Source organism: Zea mays, chromosome 5 (genome assembly GCF_902167145.1).
Source record: "Zea mays cultivar B73 chromosome 5, Zm-B73-REFERENCE-NAM-5.0, whole genome shotgun sequence".
In the NCBI taxonomy this organism is placed as follows: Eukaryota; Viridiplantae; Streptophyta; class Magnoliopsida; order Poales; family Poaceae; genus Zea; species Zea mays.
In genome coordinates, this window is record NC_050100.1 from 72,075,935 (window position 1) to 72,089,968 (window position 14,034).

General features: G+C 39.8%; 1 protein-coding gene and 2 pseudogenes across 3 annotated transcripts; all 3 read left to right on the forward strand.

The window, feature by feature from the left end:
• Nucleotides 1-1,999: 1,999 nt before the first annotated feature.
• On the forward strand, nucleotides 2,000-13,647 carry LOC100278523 (uncharacterized). The gene is given in 7 exon segments (NM_001151769.1): nucleotides 2,000-2,184; nucleotides 2,307-2,533; nucleotides 2,605-2,882; nucleotides 12,661-12,761; nucleotides 13,112-13,170; nucleotides 13,462-13,517; nucleotides 13,520-13,647. Coding segments are annotated over 6 exon segments (711 nt in total). The 5' UTR covers nucleotides 2,000-2,184; nucleotides 2,307-2,387; the 3' UTR covers nucleotides 13,591-13,647.
• On the forward strand, nucleotides 2,362-3,198 carry LOC115772135 (uncharacterized; annotated as a pseudogene). Its single transcript, NR_164173.1, has 2 exons — nucleotides 2,362-2,533; nucleotides 2,605-3,198. The product of NR_164173.1 is annotated as an uncharacterized protein (transcript).
• Nucleotides 12,049-13,544, forward strand: LOC115772136 (uncharacterized; annotated as a pseudogene). Its single transcript, NR_164174.1, has 3 exons — nucleotides 12,049-12,761; nucleotides 13,112-13,170; nucleotides 13,462-13,544. The product of NR_164174.1 is annotated as an uncharacterized protein (transcript).
• Nucleotides 13,648-14,034: the final 387 nt, after the last annotated feature.

Sequence of the window (14,034 nt, forward strand, 5' to 3'; positions counted from 1 at the left end):
GTTCGAGATCTCGCGTCTCCTCCCTCTCGCTGTTGTGACACTCCTTCCATGTAATATGTTCTTCTGATTTGTAGTGGTATTGGTAGTTCTTGGCTGAGATCTAGTATTTATGCATAAAAATAACTCTTGGCTGAGATCTGTTCTTCGTCTGATCTGGTATAGTTTGCTAATTTCTCTCCTCTCAGATCTGGTATAGTTTGCTAATTTCTCTCCTCCGAGATTTGGTAGTTGTTGGCTGAGATCTGTTCTTCGTCTGATTTGAGCTCTCCCTCTCGCATGCACCCATTTCACTCCTCTCAGATCTGGTATAGTTTGCTAGCCAAGGCCCTCATGTATGCCTTTAACCACATGATGGAGCATAAGGCCACCTCCCTAGTGTTCCTGGACATGACTCCTGATGATCGTGACCTATGGCTCAAGACTTTCCTAGCCAAGCACTACCACATCTGATCTGATTTGTCTATCCTATTCCTATATAATGCTTAAGAACAGATATGCTACACTTGCTTGGATCTGTTTGTCCTTTTATGTTGTTTAAGAACAAATGTGCTACACTTGTTGTATTCTCTATATCCTATATGGTACTTAAGAACAGATATGCTACATTTTCATAGAATAATGATGTTTCCCTGAGTTCTATGGATTAACTTGAGTTCTATGGATTTCCTTATTTAAGAGCAGATATGCTACACTTGTATAGAACAATGATGTTTTCCTGAGTTAGATTAACCTGAGTTCTATGCATTTCCCTGTTTGAGAAGAGATATGCTACACTTGGATAGAACAATGATGTTTCTTGAGTTCTATGCATTTCCCTGTTGGCTTGTTTATTGGTCTATTTGTAGACCTATTTGCTGGTTAAGAATTGATATCTATTGATGATTAAGAACTGATATTATACTCTTGTTCTTACAATAATTGACGAGTTTAGTATGTGCCTATGTTGCTAACCTGGTATGCAAAGATAGTGGTCAATGAAAGCTGAGGCTAATCTTGTTTGCTGGATCAAAGAAACAAGTGTAAATTGTGTACACTGTAGCTTTTACTACTATCTATGTCAAACTTTTAGTACTGTTAAGCTTGATAGTAGCTGTTACTACTATCTCTGTCAAACTGGAATTTTTCAGACTTGTATAATTTGGTTTCATAATTTGATAGTAGCTTGATAGTAGCTGATAGTAGCTTAGTATGTCAAAGCTGATAGTAGCTGATAATATTCCTATATAAGTCTCCCTAGTTGTCAGACTTGATAGTAGCTTGATAGTAGATGTTACTACTTCTATGTATAAATTGTCAGACTTGATAATAGCTTGATAGTAGTTGATAGTAGCTTGATAGTATGTTACTGCTATCTATGTCAGACTTGATAGTAGCTGGTTCAGTAGCTGATAGTAGTTGATAATATTCCTATATAATTTAGATTGGATTTTTTTATGTTGTTACAACTAGGCGACCTGTGTAAATTACTAAATTGTAGTTACAAATTTGTCAGACTTGTATAAATTATTGTACTTGTATAAATCGTCTCTTGTACATTAGTGAAATCCTGGCAAAGATCTAATAACACGCCCCCAACAAACATATCGCCTGTACACTCAAATGGATGATTCAACCAAACACATGACCAAATCCTGTCTGGTTATGTACAGTCAACCAAACAACTATACAAAATATTACTTGCATCCACTTATATAGCCTTGGCTCGGCATGAGCTTCTGAACGAGGCTTTGCCTAGGCGAGGAACCAAACAGATGAGATGAGAAGCACTATAGATTTGCATTTCTAGGCTTGTCTTTTTGTTATTTCTATTCTATTAAAGCTGGTACAAAACGGCTCCTGTAAGCCTATCCACGTCGACAACAAATCGTGGGTCGTTGGATATGGAATCAACGTTTATCTCTGTGTGGTTGCAGCAGCGCCGAGTTGGGTGAGAAAAAAAGACACGGGGGCTGTAGCTTTCTCCAGATATTTCCATCGCACAACTCTCCAGCGGCTTTCTCTAGAGATTTCCATCGCACACCTCTCTAGTCTCCATCTGTCGGGACGCCGCATCTCGCTTTCTACCAGTTGCTTTGTCTCGCTTTCATCCTCTCCGCGTCACTTGGGTTTCGTCAGCGTCAAGTACTCCGCTTCCGCCCGAAGACTTCGCCTTCTCTTGGCTTGCTCACCGGCTACGTCTCTTTGGTTAGATACGTTTTTCTCCTTTGTCTTTCGTCGTCCCTTTCGATTCGGTCGATACCTGGATCCAGATCCGTTCGTCGATCATATCCAGCCTCCTCTACTTGAGATCCTCTTGCTTTGTGGAGATCCTATTGCTTCGGTGCGTGGAGATTGAGATCTAAACGACAACTATTTTCTTTTGGTTAACCGGTTCGCAAGAAGTGCAGATGCACATCTGGTTCCAAATTTGTGCTTCGATCGTATCTAGCTGCCAGCTTGGTCGTCGACACGTTTATTTCCATAGTTGTGCTCCCATTCTTGCTTCGCCGATTGTTTCGTTTTGGTGCACAGCTGATCTCGTTTGTGTCAAATGGTATGTATGAAGTTCAAATTTTGCCTTCTTCGATTTATGGCATTTAAATTTGTTGCATTTTGTTTGTCCAGCATAAGGTTGTCTCAGGTCGGAGATTTCCAGTTGTGCTCATTGCGACCAAGACGAAGAAGACGACGACGATCCGTCCACGACGACCGTCTCCTCCACGGGCGTATTGACGCCACAACCCGCTATGGGTACCTTGAGTTGGCCATCGAGCAGATGGCAGAGACCGCAGATGCTAGCAACGCACTTGACCATGGGCTTCACTACCTTCGGTCAACCGGCAATGCATGTGCGGCGAGGGCGCTGTTATGGTGGGGATGGGATAACTCTGATGCTCACGCTGGTATGGCCACTTCCGTCGAACTTTCCTTGTTCTTGCCTCCTTCGGTGAACTTCCTCGGTTCTTGCCTCCTTCGGCAACTTCATGTACTCACGGCCGATGTTGCCGCCACACACCGTCTCTTGTGCTCCTCCTCCGGCGAACATCCACTGCTCGAACCACCATGGCGCTCAGCTACAGGGCGTCATGACAGCAGCTCCCCAAGCGATGCAAGCCGCCTGTTCGACGAAATGTGTGAGAAGCAAAATAGAGACATCAACGATGTTTTCATGTGTCTAATACAAATTTATTTTTTAAAACATAGCCAGATAGCATTTTCGACAGGAACAAAGTGAAAGTCGCCTAGAGGAGGGGGGGTGAATAGGCGGAACCTGAAAATTAAAACTTTATCCCCCAACTAGATCCCTTGATTAGTGGTTAGAACAAGATATATAAATATCGTAGAATAGAAACTAAGTTCTTGCTTGAAAAGAGTATTGCTAAATAATGCGGAGGTGATAAATCAATACAATTAGTAAGTTATAGAATAACAAAGCAAGAAGCCTTAGATGAGAAGAGCACTAGGACAAGTTCTTTCTTGCAACGTGTTGCTTCACTAAATGGGAATTTAACTTGAAGCAACACCAAATGATATTAGCAAAGAATGGTGCAAGAGAAACTTAGAGTAAGGGAAAGCAAACAAATCACAAGCAAAAGCACAATGAACACGGGTGATTTGTTTTACCGAGGTTCGGCCCTCGAAGGCCTAGTCCCCGTTGAGGAGTCCACTTAAGGACGGGTCTTTTTCAACCCTTTCCCTCTCTCCCGATCACACAAGGATCGGCGAGCTCTTCTTCTTCTCAAGGATCACTCTTGATCCCACAAGGACCACCACAATCTTTGGTGTCTCTTGCTAGCTTTTACAAGCCTCCAACACTTTGGAGGAAGTTTGAATGGGAGTCAAAACTCCACGCGCAAATGAACACAAAGATGAAGCACACACTATCTCTCGATGAAACTCACAAGGCACTAGGGCTAAACTCAATCGAGTAGCTCTCAATTGCTTGCTCTCTCTTTTGTGGCACTTGTGTTGGTTGTAGTGGACTAAATCTTGTGTATAGGATGGATCAATGAATATATGTGGTTGGGAGGGCTTGAGTATGTCAACTAGATGACTTGGAATGTTGCTTGGACTCCCACACTTTGAAGTGGCCGGTTGGGGTGGTATTTATAGCCACCATCCAAAAACTAGCCGTTGATGAAGTCTGCTGGCGATGGGTGCACCGGACAGTCCGGTGCACACCGGACATGTCCGGTGCCCCAGCCACGTCATCCTATCCGTTGGGGTTGGAGCTGGTCGACCGTTGTAGGCTTTTGTCCTCATTTGGCACCGGACAGTCCGGTGCACACCGGACAGTCCGGTGCCTCTCTGATCCTCTGCTCTGACTTCTGCCGCGTGTACTGTTCACTGTCAGAGTCGACCGTTGGCGCGAAGTAGCCGTTGCTCCGAGGTTGCACCGGACAGTCCGGTGCACACCGGACATGTCTGGTGAATTATAGCGGAGCAGTCTTCGTGAAATCCCGAGGCTGCCGAGTTGCCGCGTTCCGTTGGAGCACCGGACACTGTCCGGTGTACACCGGACAGTCCGGTGAATTATAGTGGGCTGCGCCTGAGAAACCCGAAGGCGAAGAGTTTGAAGGCAATCTTCCCTGGTGCACCGGACACTGTCCGGTGGTGCACCGGACACTGTCCGGTGGCACACCGGACAGTCCGGTGCGCCCGACCAGGGAGCACTTCGGTTTCTTTTTGCTCCTTTCTTTTGACCCTTGTCTTGTTCTTTTTATTGGTTTTATGTTGAATCTTTGACACCTGTAGAATATATGATCTAGAACAAACTAGTTAGTTCAATTAGTTGTGTTGGTCATTCAACCACGAAAATCATTTAGGAAAAGGTTTAAAGCCTATTTCCCTTTCAATCTCCCCCTTTTTGGTGATTGATGCCAACACAAACCAAAGCAAATATATAAGAGCATAATTGAACTAGTTTGCCTAAGGTAAGTGCAAAGATTACTTGGAATTAAACCAATATTGATTTCATAAGATATGCATGAATAGTTTTCTTTGTTTTTAACATTTTGGACCATGCTTGCACCACATGTTTTGTTTTTGCAAAATCTTTTGTAAATCTTTTCAAAGTTCTTTTTGCAAATAGTCAAAGGTAAATGAATAAGAGTTTACAAAGCATTTTCAAGATTTGAAATTTTCTCCCCCTGTTTCAAATGCTTTTCCTTTGACTTAACAAAACTCCCCCTAAATGAGATCCACCTCTTAGTGTTCAAGAGGGTTTTGATATATCATTTTTGAAATACTACTTTCTCCCTCTTCTTGAACATAATAGGATACCAATTGAAAATTTCTTTTTGAAAGACTAAGTTTTTGAAATTGGTGGTGGTGCGGTCCTTTTGCTTTGGGCTAATTTCTCCCCCTTTTTGGCATGAATCGCCAAAAACGGAATCATTAGAGCCCTTTTCTTTCTCTCCCCCTTTGGCAAACAATTGAAATATTCCAATTGAAATAGAGATATGAGTGAAGATTATACCAAAGTGGAGAACTATGCGGAGTACCGACAAAGAGTGGATAATACCGATGGAGTTGAGTGGAAGCGTCGTCTTTGCCGAATATTCCATTTCCCTTTCAATCTACGACTTAATCATAGAGATCACTTGAAAGCACATTAGTCGTAGACATAAAGAGATATGATCAAAAAGATACATTAAATTAAGCATGATCATAGTTCTATACAACATAGATTTCTCCCCCTAAATATGTGCATTGAGAGGAAGAACACATATTTTGGCCTAAAATGCCAATTGCACATAGTTAGGTTGTTGAGAACATCTCTAAATCATATAGAATGTGAAGTGCATTGTTCATAGGATAAGTGTGATGCTCATGACAGTTTATGCACTACTGAAAGCATGTTACAAATATTTTAAACATTTTCCCTTAAGGATTTCAAAGAGGCTTAAGGACCATCCACCTTTGAGACAAAGGCAGCTTATCCTCGTTACAAGGTCAAGCTTTAAGCTCTTTGACAATAAGATTACTTCATCCAAGTTAACAAAGATGCATAAATGCAAGAATGAAATGTTTGAGAGGTTAAACTAGGTATGAAGCAGGGAAATTGCATGGACATGCTTTCTCTTCCTTTTATACAAGATATGTAAAGAAAGTATAGAAAAGGAAGATTTAGGTACAAGTTTGAATGAAAGGAAGTGGTTTTACCCTTTTGTACCTTCACAAAGAGACGCTCTCTTCATTGTGCTTTGTCCTTAGTCTTAGTTGCTTAAGACCTATACTTAACAACAATATATGGAAATACTTTGCACAAGAGAGAGTTCTTCAACTAGTGATCTTTTTCAAGTTATTGTTAGCATATATCAAATGGATCACAAGTTGCATAAATGAATCATGAATTCTCCTTTTTCCTTAGTGCATATCAAGATAGATGTCAATTGAAATTACAAGAGGCACTAAGAAGCATAAGTGATAATTGAAGTTGTTCAATGATCAACCAATATGCGATCAAGAGAACAACATATTGAAATAGGAATTAAGCTTAATAATAGGAGAATCCAATAAGCATGCTACTTTAGTAATGAGAGCAACAATCCTTGATAAAAGCAACATTATTTTAACAAGATGGATTGATGTGAAGTAGCATACTTCATGAGAAACACCATTCTCATGCAAGAGACTATATGAAATTTCTAAGATAAAGCAATAGTCTCAACATAATCAAAATATAGGAATGGACTCCCCCCTAAAGACATGTATTGAAAGAATTGATTTTGATGCATTCACTTTTAAAGACATAAAGGGAGACCCATTATACATCTTGATCAAGGCTTATAAAATTTGCAATAAACAACTTAAGCCTTGTATTCTCACAATGAAAAAGATTTAGAATGCTTACAACTCCACCATTGATTGTTGTGAAGACCTTATTGTCCAAGTAGGTGTTGTTGTTCTTGATGTCCTCCTTTTTATTTGAGAGTCCTCCCTTTGTAGTTATTTCTTTTTCCTTTCAAACTTATTGAAAATACTTAAGAGACATGTTAATAGCGCAAGGGAGTATATGGTGAAGGATGATTACTTTAGATAATTAGCATACATAATTCATCATCCACAAGTCATACAGACATGAAGTAAAATCCTTAACATTAGTGCATTTCATTTGAGAAAAATGAGTGAGCACCTTTTAAGCATTTTAATAATCATTGGAGATTTTACTTTATCATATTGAAGTTAGTTAATCATCACTTGGAGGCAAATCAATATGATAACATATATATAAATATCGCAAAGGCATTAAATAGATTCTAATGGACATGAGCTTTTAGAAGAATGAGATTGAATGCACATTTAGTTGAAATGAGTCTAATAAAGAATCTATTTCTCACATGGGTAGAATATGATAATTTAGATTAAATAGTCATTGAGATGGGAACTAAATTTAATTAAGAAGATGAATTCCCATACCTTTGCTTCTACCTTTCTTCTTTTGAGTGAAGAACAACCCATGAGGCTTGTGGCATTAAACTTGCACTTACTCTCTTGTAGATTTTCATAAGTAAGCTCAAGAGAGATGTTAAGAACAACACAAGCACTAGTTTCCCTTTTTGTAATCATTTTTGATAAAGAATGAAAAGGTGACTTACTAAAGCATGGAAACTTTATAACATGAACTAGATTATTCTATGAAGTATGCCTAGTTTTAACTCATAAAACAAGCATGGTAAATTCTTGAGACTTAAGAGAATAAATCTAATTCATAACATGGAGAGCGATAAATGTAGAAGAATCATATCCAATTTAAGCAATAAAACATACAACATAAATTATTGGATTGATTTTCCTTGTCATGATGGATTACGCATTTCCATAGAGAAAATTATCTCTACAAGTGAGACTACTTAAATTATTTAGATAAAAACATTAGTCTCACTTTTCTAGCTATAGAGAGAATTTTTCCTTTTATAAGTGTCCTAAGTATTTGAATTCCTTACATGACACCTTATTCTTTTAAGAACATGAAATATCTCTCTATATCTAGAACATGGCAATAATAATTAATGTAAAAACATGCCATGAGAATTTGCAATAATTTAGAGCATGTAGATTGTCATAATATAGAATTGATAAATACACAATCTACCATATGAGAGGAATTTCTTTAAAGAATGATGACATAGTTTTAAAACATGCTTAAGTGCTTTCTATTTCTATGTGACTACACAAGACACACGACAATTTAAGATAATTGCACTTAAGAATATAAATGTTACCATCCTTTGACTTTCCTCCATGTTGTAGGCTTTGATATTCCGCACATGATAATTCTTTAATTCCTACAACATCAATATCTTCCCCGAGATGATATGGGTTTTGAATAACATATTGAAATAACCTTGGGTCAATCTTGAATATGTAGATCATTTGAAGATTGATAGCTTGAGTTGATAAGAATTGAATTAACTCCCTCAAGCACCCCAAAGGTTCATACCATCTCCTCCTCCTACAAAGCTTGTCAAGCACATTTTGGTACCCATCGCTTGATGGGTCCGTTACGGTTAGTAAACAAAGATCTAGGAACCCAAAAGTCCTTTGTGTTAGCGCTTGGTAAACTTGTTACCTTTCTAGCACAAGTTGCAATTTTGGGTTGCCTAGTTACATGAGAATCAATTGACAAGTTAGGAGTGAAATTGTTACCAATGGGACAATCCTTGCATTGATGTCCCTTCTTACGGCATGTGTAGCAAAGGCGCTTTCCAAGGTTTGGCGTTTTCTTCTTTCCTTGTTTGTTGCCTGCTACATGGTTAGTAAAAACTTTCTTTTCTAACCCTATGCCTTTTTGTTTTAAATGAGGACAAGATCTAAGCAAGTGTCCTTTCTTGAAGCATTTAAAACAAAGTCTATCATCCTTGTTAATACTCAAGCCACTTTTAATGTAGGGACATGACCTAATCAAGTGCCCCTCTTCAAAGCATTCACTACACCTCTTAATGTGAAGTGTGGCTTGATCATTACCTTGGATGTTACCTTTTGTGGAGGCGTGGTTGAGGCTTTTGGAGGAGGTGTTGAATTTCATCTTTTGTCTCTTGGCAATCCTCAAATCCTTGACATTTTCTTCAAGGGATGTAGTACATGCCACAGTTGTTCCCGTCTCAAGCTTCTTCACCATGTGATCACAGTTATCTTGAGAAGGTTGGGCAATGCATTTCCCTTTTAGTTGTGTCAAGCTCTTCTTTAGCCTCTCATTTTCTTCTTTGAGCTTTTGATATGAATCATCATTTGTTCCTGCAAATTCTAGCTCAAAGGAAGATTTGCTTGTTGACAAACAACAAGCATTAGCACAAGGTAATATAGTATCAATTTGAATACATGTGCATGAATGAGGTTGTTGGGATTTTAAGTTCTCTATCACAACCTCATGAGCAATGTTTAATATGATATGATCATCCATAAGATTTTCATGAGAACATAGAAGCATATCATATTTATCTTGAAAAGCTAGATTTTCAACTTTTAGCTTTTCTACTTGGTCCTTAAGCAAGGTATTCCTATTTACTAATTGAGCGATACAATGTAAAGCGTTATCTTGCTCAATTGAAATAGTTTCATACCTTTGAACCAAATCAACATGAGAGCACTTTAGCTCCTCATGTTCTTTAGTCAACTCGTCAAAGTGTTGCATCTTTATGGAGAGAATATCTTCTAGCCTTTGACGAGCTTCGCTTTGCTCTCTCGCTCTTTCTAGAAGTTTGAGCATGACCGCCTTATCTTCTTGGCTTAGGCGAGCGTAGAGATGCACAAAGCTTCTTTCTTCCTCCTCACCCTCATTTGTGCTTCCGCTATCATTTTCATTAGCCACACAACACATGTGGGAATCGAAATGGGAAGACAAACCTTTTGGAGAGGTGGATTCATCGTTTGGTCTCCATCGTTCATTCTCTTCTTCTTCCTTGCAAGGGTTAGTATCACAAATACCAAAGGAAGTAGAGACACAAAATGAACTATCATGTTTGGACTCATCAAATTTGCTTCTAATTCTAGTCCAAATATCATGCGCATCATGGACGGATTCGTCATAGTTTGATATGAAGGCATGATAATCTTCTTTGCTAAGAGAATTAGTTAAGATGTCAAAAGCTAGATAGTTTAAGCGATAACATCTTTGATCCTCCTCGGAATTAATTTCTCCATTGAAATTAGAGGGAAAAATACTCTTGTCTATAATTTGTTCTAATCGAGGATCTATGGTTCTAAAAGCATTTATCACACTAGATGACCATGAATCATAGTTAGAACAATCGTCAAATAAAATCTCAAGAGTTACCTCCTTCCGAGTTGGGTTCTCATGGGTCTTCTTGTTCTTTTGGGATCTTCTACGAGCCATCACTTCGAGTTGTTAGACTCAAGAAGAAGTGCCTAGCTCTGATACCAATTGAAAGTCGCCTAGAGGGGGGGGGGGGGGGTGAATAGGCGGAACCTGAAAATTAAAACTTTATCCCCCAACTAGATCCCTTGATTAGTGGTTAGAACAAGATATATAAATATCGTAGAATAGAAACTAAGTTCTTGCTTGAAAAGAGTATTGCTAAATAATGCGGAGGTGATAAATCAATACAATTAGTAAGTTATAGAATAACAAAGCAAGAAGCCTTAGATGAGAAGAGCACTAGGACAAGTTCTTTCTTGCAACGTGTTGCTTCACTAAATGGGAATTTAACTTGAAGCAACACCAAATGATATTAGCAAAGAATGGTGCAAGAGAAACTTAGAGTAAGGGAAAGCAAACAAATCACAAGCAAAAGCACAATGAACACGGGTGATTTGTTTTACCGAGGTTCGGCCCTCGAAGGCCTAGTCCCCGTTGAGGAGTCCACTTAAGGACGGGTCTTTTTCAACCCTTTCCCTCTCTCCCGATCACACAAGGATCGGCGAGCTCTTCTTCTTCTCAAGGATCACTCTTGATCCCACAAGGACCACCACAATCTTTGGTGTCTCTTGCTAGCTTTTACAAGCCTCCAACACTTTGGAGGAAGTTTGAATGGGAGTCAAAACTCCACGCGCAAATGAACACAAAGATGAAGCACACACTATCTCTCGATGAAACTCACAAGGCACTAGGGCTAAACTCAATCGAGTAGCTCTCAATTGCTTGCTCTCTCTTTTGTGGCACTTGTGTTGGTTGTAGTGGACTAAATCTTGTGTATAGGATGGATCAATGAATATATGTGGTTGGGAGGGCTTGAGTATGTCAACTAGATGACTTGGAATGTTGCTTGGACTCCCACACTTTGAAGTGGCCGGTTGGGGTGGTATTTATAGCCACCATCCAAAAACTAGCCGTTGATGAAGTCTGCTGGCGATGGGTGCACCGGACAGTCCGGTGCACACCGGACATGTCCGGTGCCCCAGCCACGTCATCCTATCCGTTGGGGTTGGAGCTGGTCGACCGTTGTAGGCTTTTGTCCTCATTTGGCACCGGACAGTCCGGTGCACACCGGACAGTCCGGTGCCTCTCTGATCCTCTGCTCTGACTTCTGCCGCGTGTACTGTTCACTGTCAGAGTCGACCGTTGGCGCGAAGTAGCCGTTGCTCCGAGGTTGCACCGGACAGTCCGGTGCACACCGGACATGTCCGGTGAATTATAGCGGAGCAGTCTTCGTGAAATCCCGAGGCTGCCGAGTTGCCGTGTTCCGTTGGAGCACCGGACACTGTCCGGTGTACACCGGACAGTCCGGTGAATTATAGTGGGCTGCGCCTGAGAAACCCGAAGGCGAAGAGTTTGAAGGCAATCTTCCCTGGTGCACCGGACACTGTCCGGTGGTGCACCGGACACTGTCCGGTGGCACACCGGACAGTCCGGTGCGCCCGACCAGGGAGCACTTCGGTTTCTTTTTGCTCCTTTCTTTTGACCCTTGTCTTGTTCTTTTTATTGGTTTTATGTTGAATCTTTGACACCTGTAGAATATATGATCTAGAACAAACTAGTTAGTTCAATTAGTTGTGTTGGTCATTCAACCACGAAAATCATTTAGGAAAAGGTTTAAAGCCTATTTCCCTTTCACAAAGGATTTGTAATGCGCCCGACTACAGGGCGTCATGACAGCAGCTCCCTAAGCGATGCAAGCCGCTTGTTCGACGAAATGTGTGAGAAGCAAAATGAACATGCCCGCGTGTTAGGTCCTTTATGTGACCCAAATAACTGAATTTCAGCTAAGCACCAGAGCTAATATCTCTAATCAGCTTCCATGGGTGAGGCAATTAACACTTACTCCAATTTGTTCTTCCTTCACGGTGCTACTTAATTCAACACGTTCTTCGTTGCAATGATTACAGTTACACTTGGTTTATCACCATTGCTTTCAGCTTGACAAAGCCTTATCTTTGCTACATACTTAATTAATGCTTCAAAGCACTGACAATTCCAAATGACAGGTACAAGCTTAGTTTCATTGTCACTGATGGAACATGTGAAGCAGAGTTCTTTTGTTTTGATAGCATAGCCAGAAAAATAGTAGGAAAACCTTGTAACAACCTTGTTACAGCAGTTACAACTTCTCAAGGTCCCCTAGCAGACCTAGCCGATGTTATGTGACTGAAATTTACCCTTGCAGTTGCCATCAATATGCCAGCCTACTCTATCACAAACAGTCTTCTCTATTCTGTCTATTTTGACAAATCATGTAAGACATGCCTTCATGCCATCTAACATGTCTAACCATCCTGAAGAGTTGTATACACAAGATGAAGTACCTAGCCTTCCGGTCACACAAAACTCTCCAACAACATCTTTGGCGAAACTATCTACCTGTAGCAACGAAAGAAACGAGGTACGAAACTTCTTGTTTTCTTGCCATGTACAACCTATTAGAAACATCTTATTTTTTTCATGCATATAACTTGATAAAGTCTATTCAACTGGCGCTATGCGTTCTAACATATTTAGATATGCTACAGTACATAAAGATACCTTTAGTACTACTAAATTCTAAACTTCCATACACTCACATAGTTATGTATCTATTGCATTCTAATACCACAAATATAAATTAATACAGACAAAACTCACTAGCAACAAATTTTTAGTTTATAAAATAAATAAATAAATAAATGAAGACAAAATGGACTTCCACTTTGTCATAGCAAACTAGATTCACAGATTTTATGCATTTAACCATAGGGTGATGACCAACGTACAAGTGAACTCAACAAGCAAGATTTATCATCACCACCGAAAAGGTATGTATTACAAAAGATTGTTGGACATAATAGCAATAACAACTACAACCTCATTTTAAATGGTAGATATTATTTTCCACGATAATACAACAATTATCCCAGAAAGAAAAGCTCCTAGATCAGCTCAATGAAGGTATAACACCATGTGCGATCCTTAGTCATACACAACAAATATCTATCTTTATACACAGTCAACACAATATATTCCACTCACCCTTTTACCCAAAACACATCAGCAAACTATGGGGGGACTTTCAACAGATCTAATATTTTTCTCTCTCTTGTACACAGGTATTTGCTTTTTGTGCACCTATCAGGATCACCATCACTTTTGGACCATGAATGCTTCAGCTTTTAGCCTATTTGTGGATCTATACATATGGACTTAACACCTGCAAGCACACTGTTGCTAGGTCTTGATGTACGGTGGTTGAATGCTACTTACTATATATTTTTTATTGTAGTCTAAATTAACTCTACAACTGATATCAACTATTAGAGAAAAACAATGTTATATGCTTATATTTGGTTCTGTGCCTGCGCATTCTATACTTATATTCTGTTCAAATTTGTTTTCATACCTGGGTACAACAACCAGATGTGGTCACGCGCGGCTGGCCGCGCGCCATACACTAGTACATACAATATACCATGAGTTGACGAAAAAAACGAAGCGTAATTATTTTGTAGTTTATACCATGAGTCTGAAGTCACACATCTGACTTCAACCGGCAAGTCTCAGGCAGGCAGCAGGTGAAGCGATGCTCGCTTGCGTTTTGTGTCATGTATGCACTCAACTTCTACTAACTTGCAGCTGAATCTTTCTTTCTTTCTTTATTTTTAAATAAATTCCCTTGGAAATTC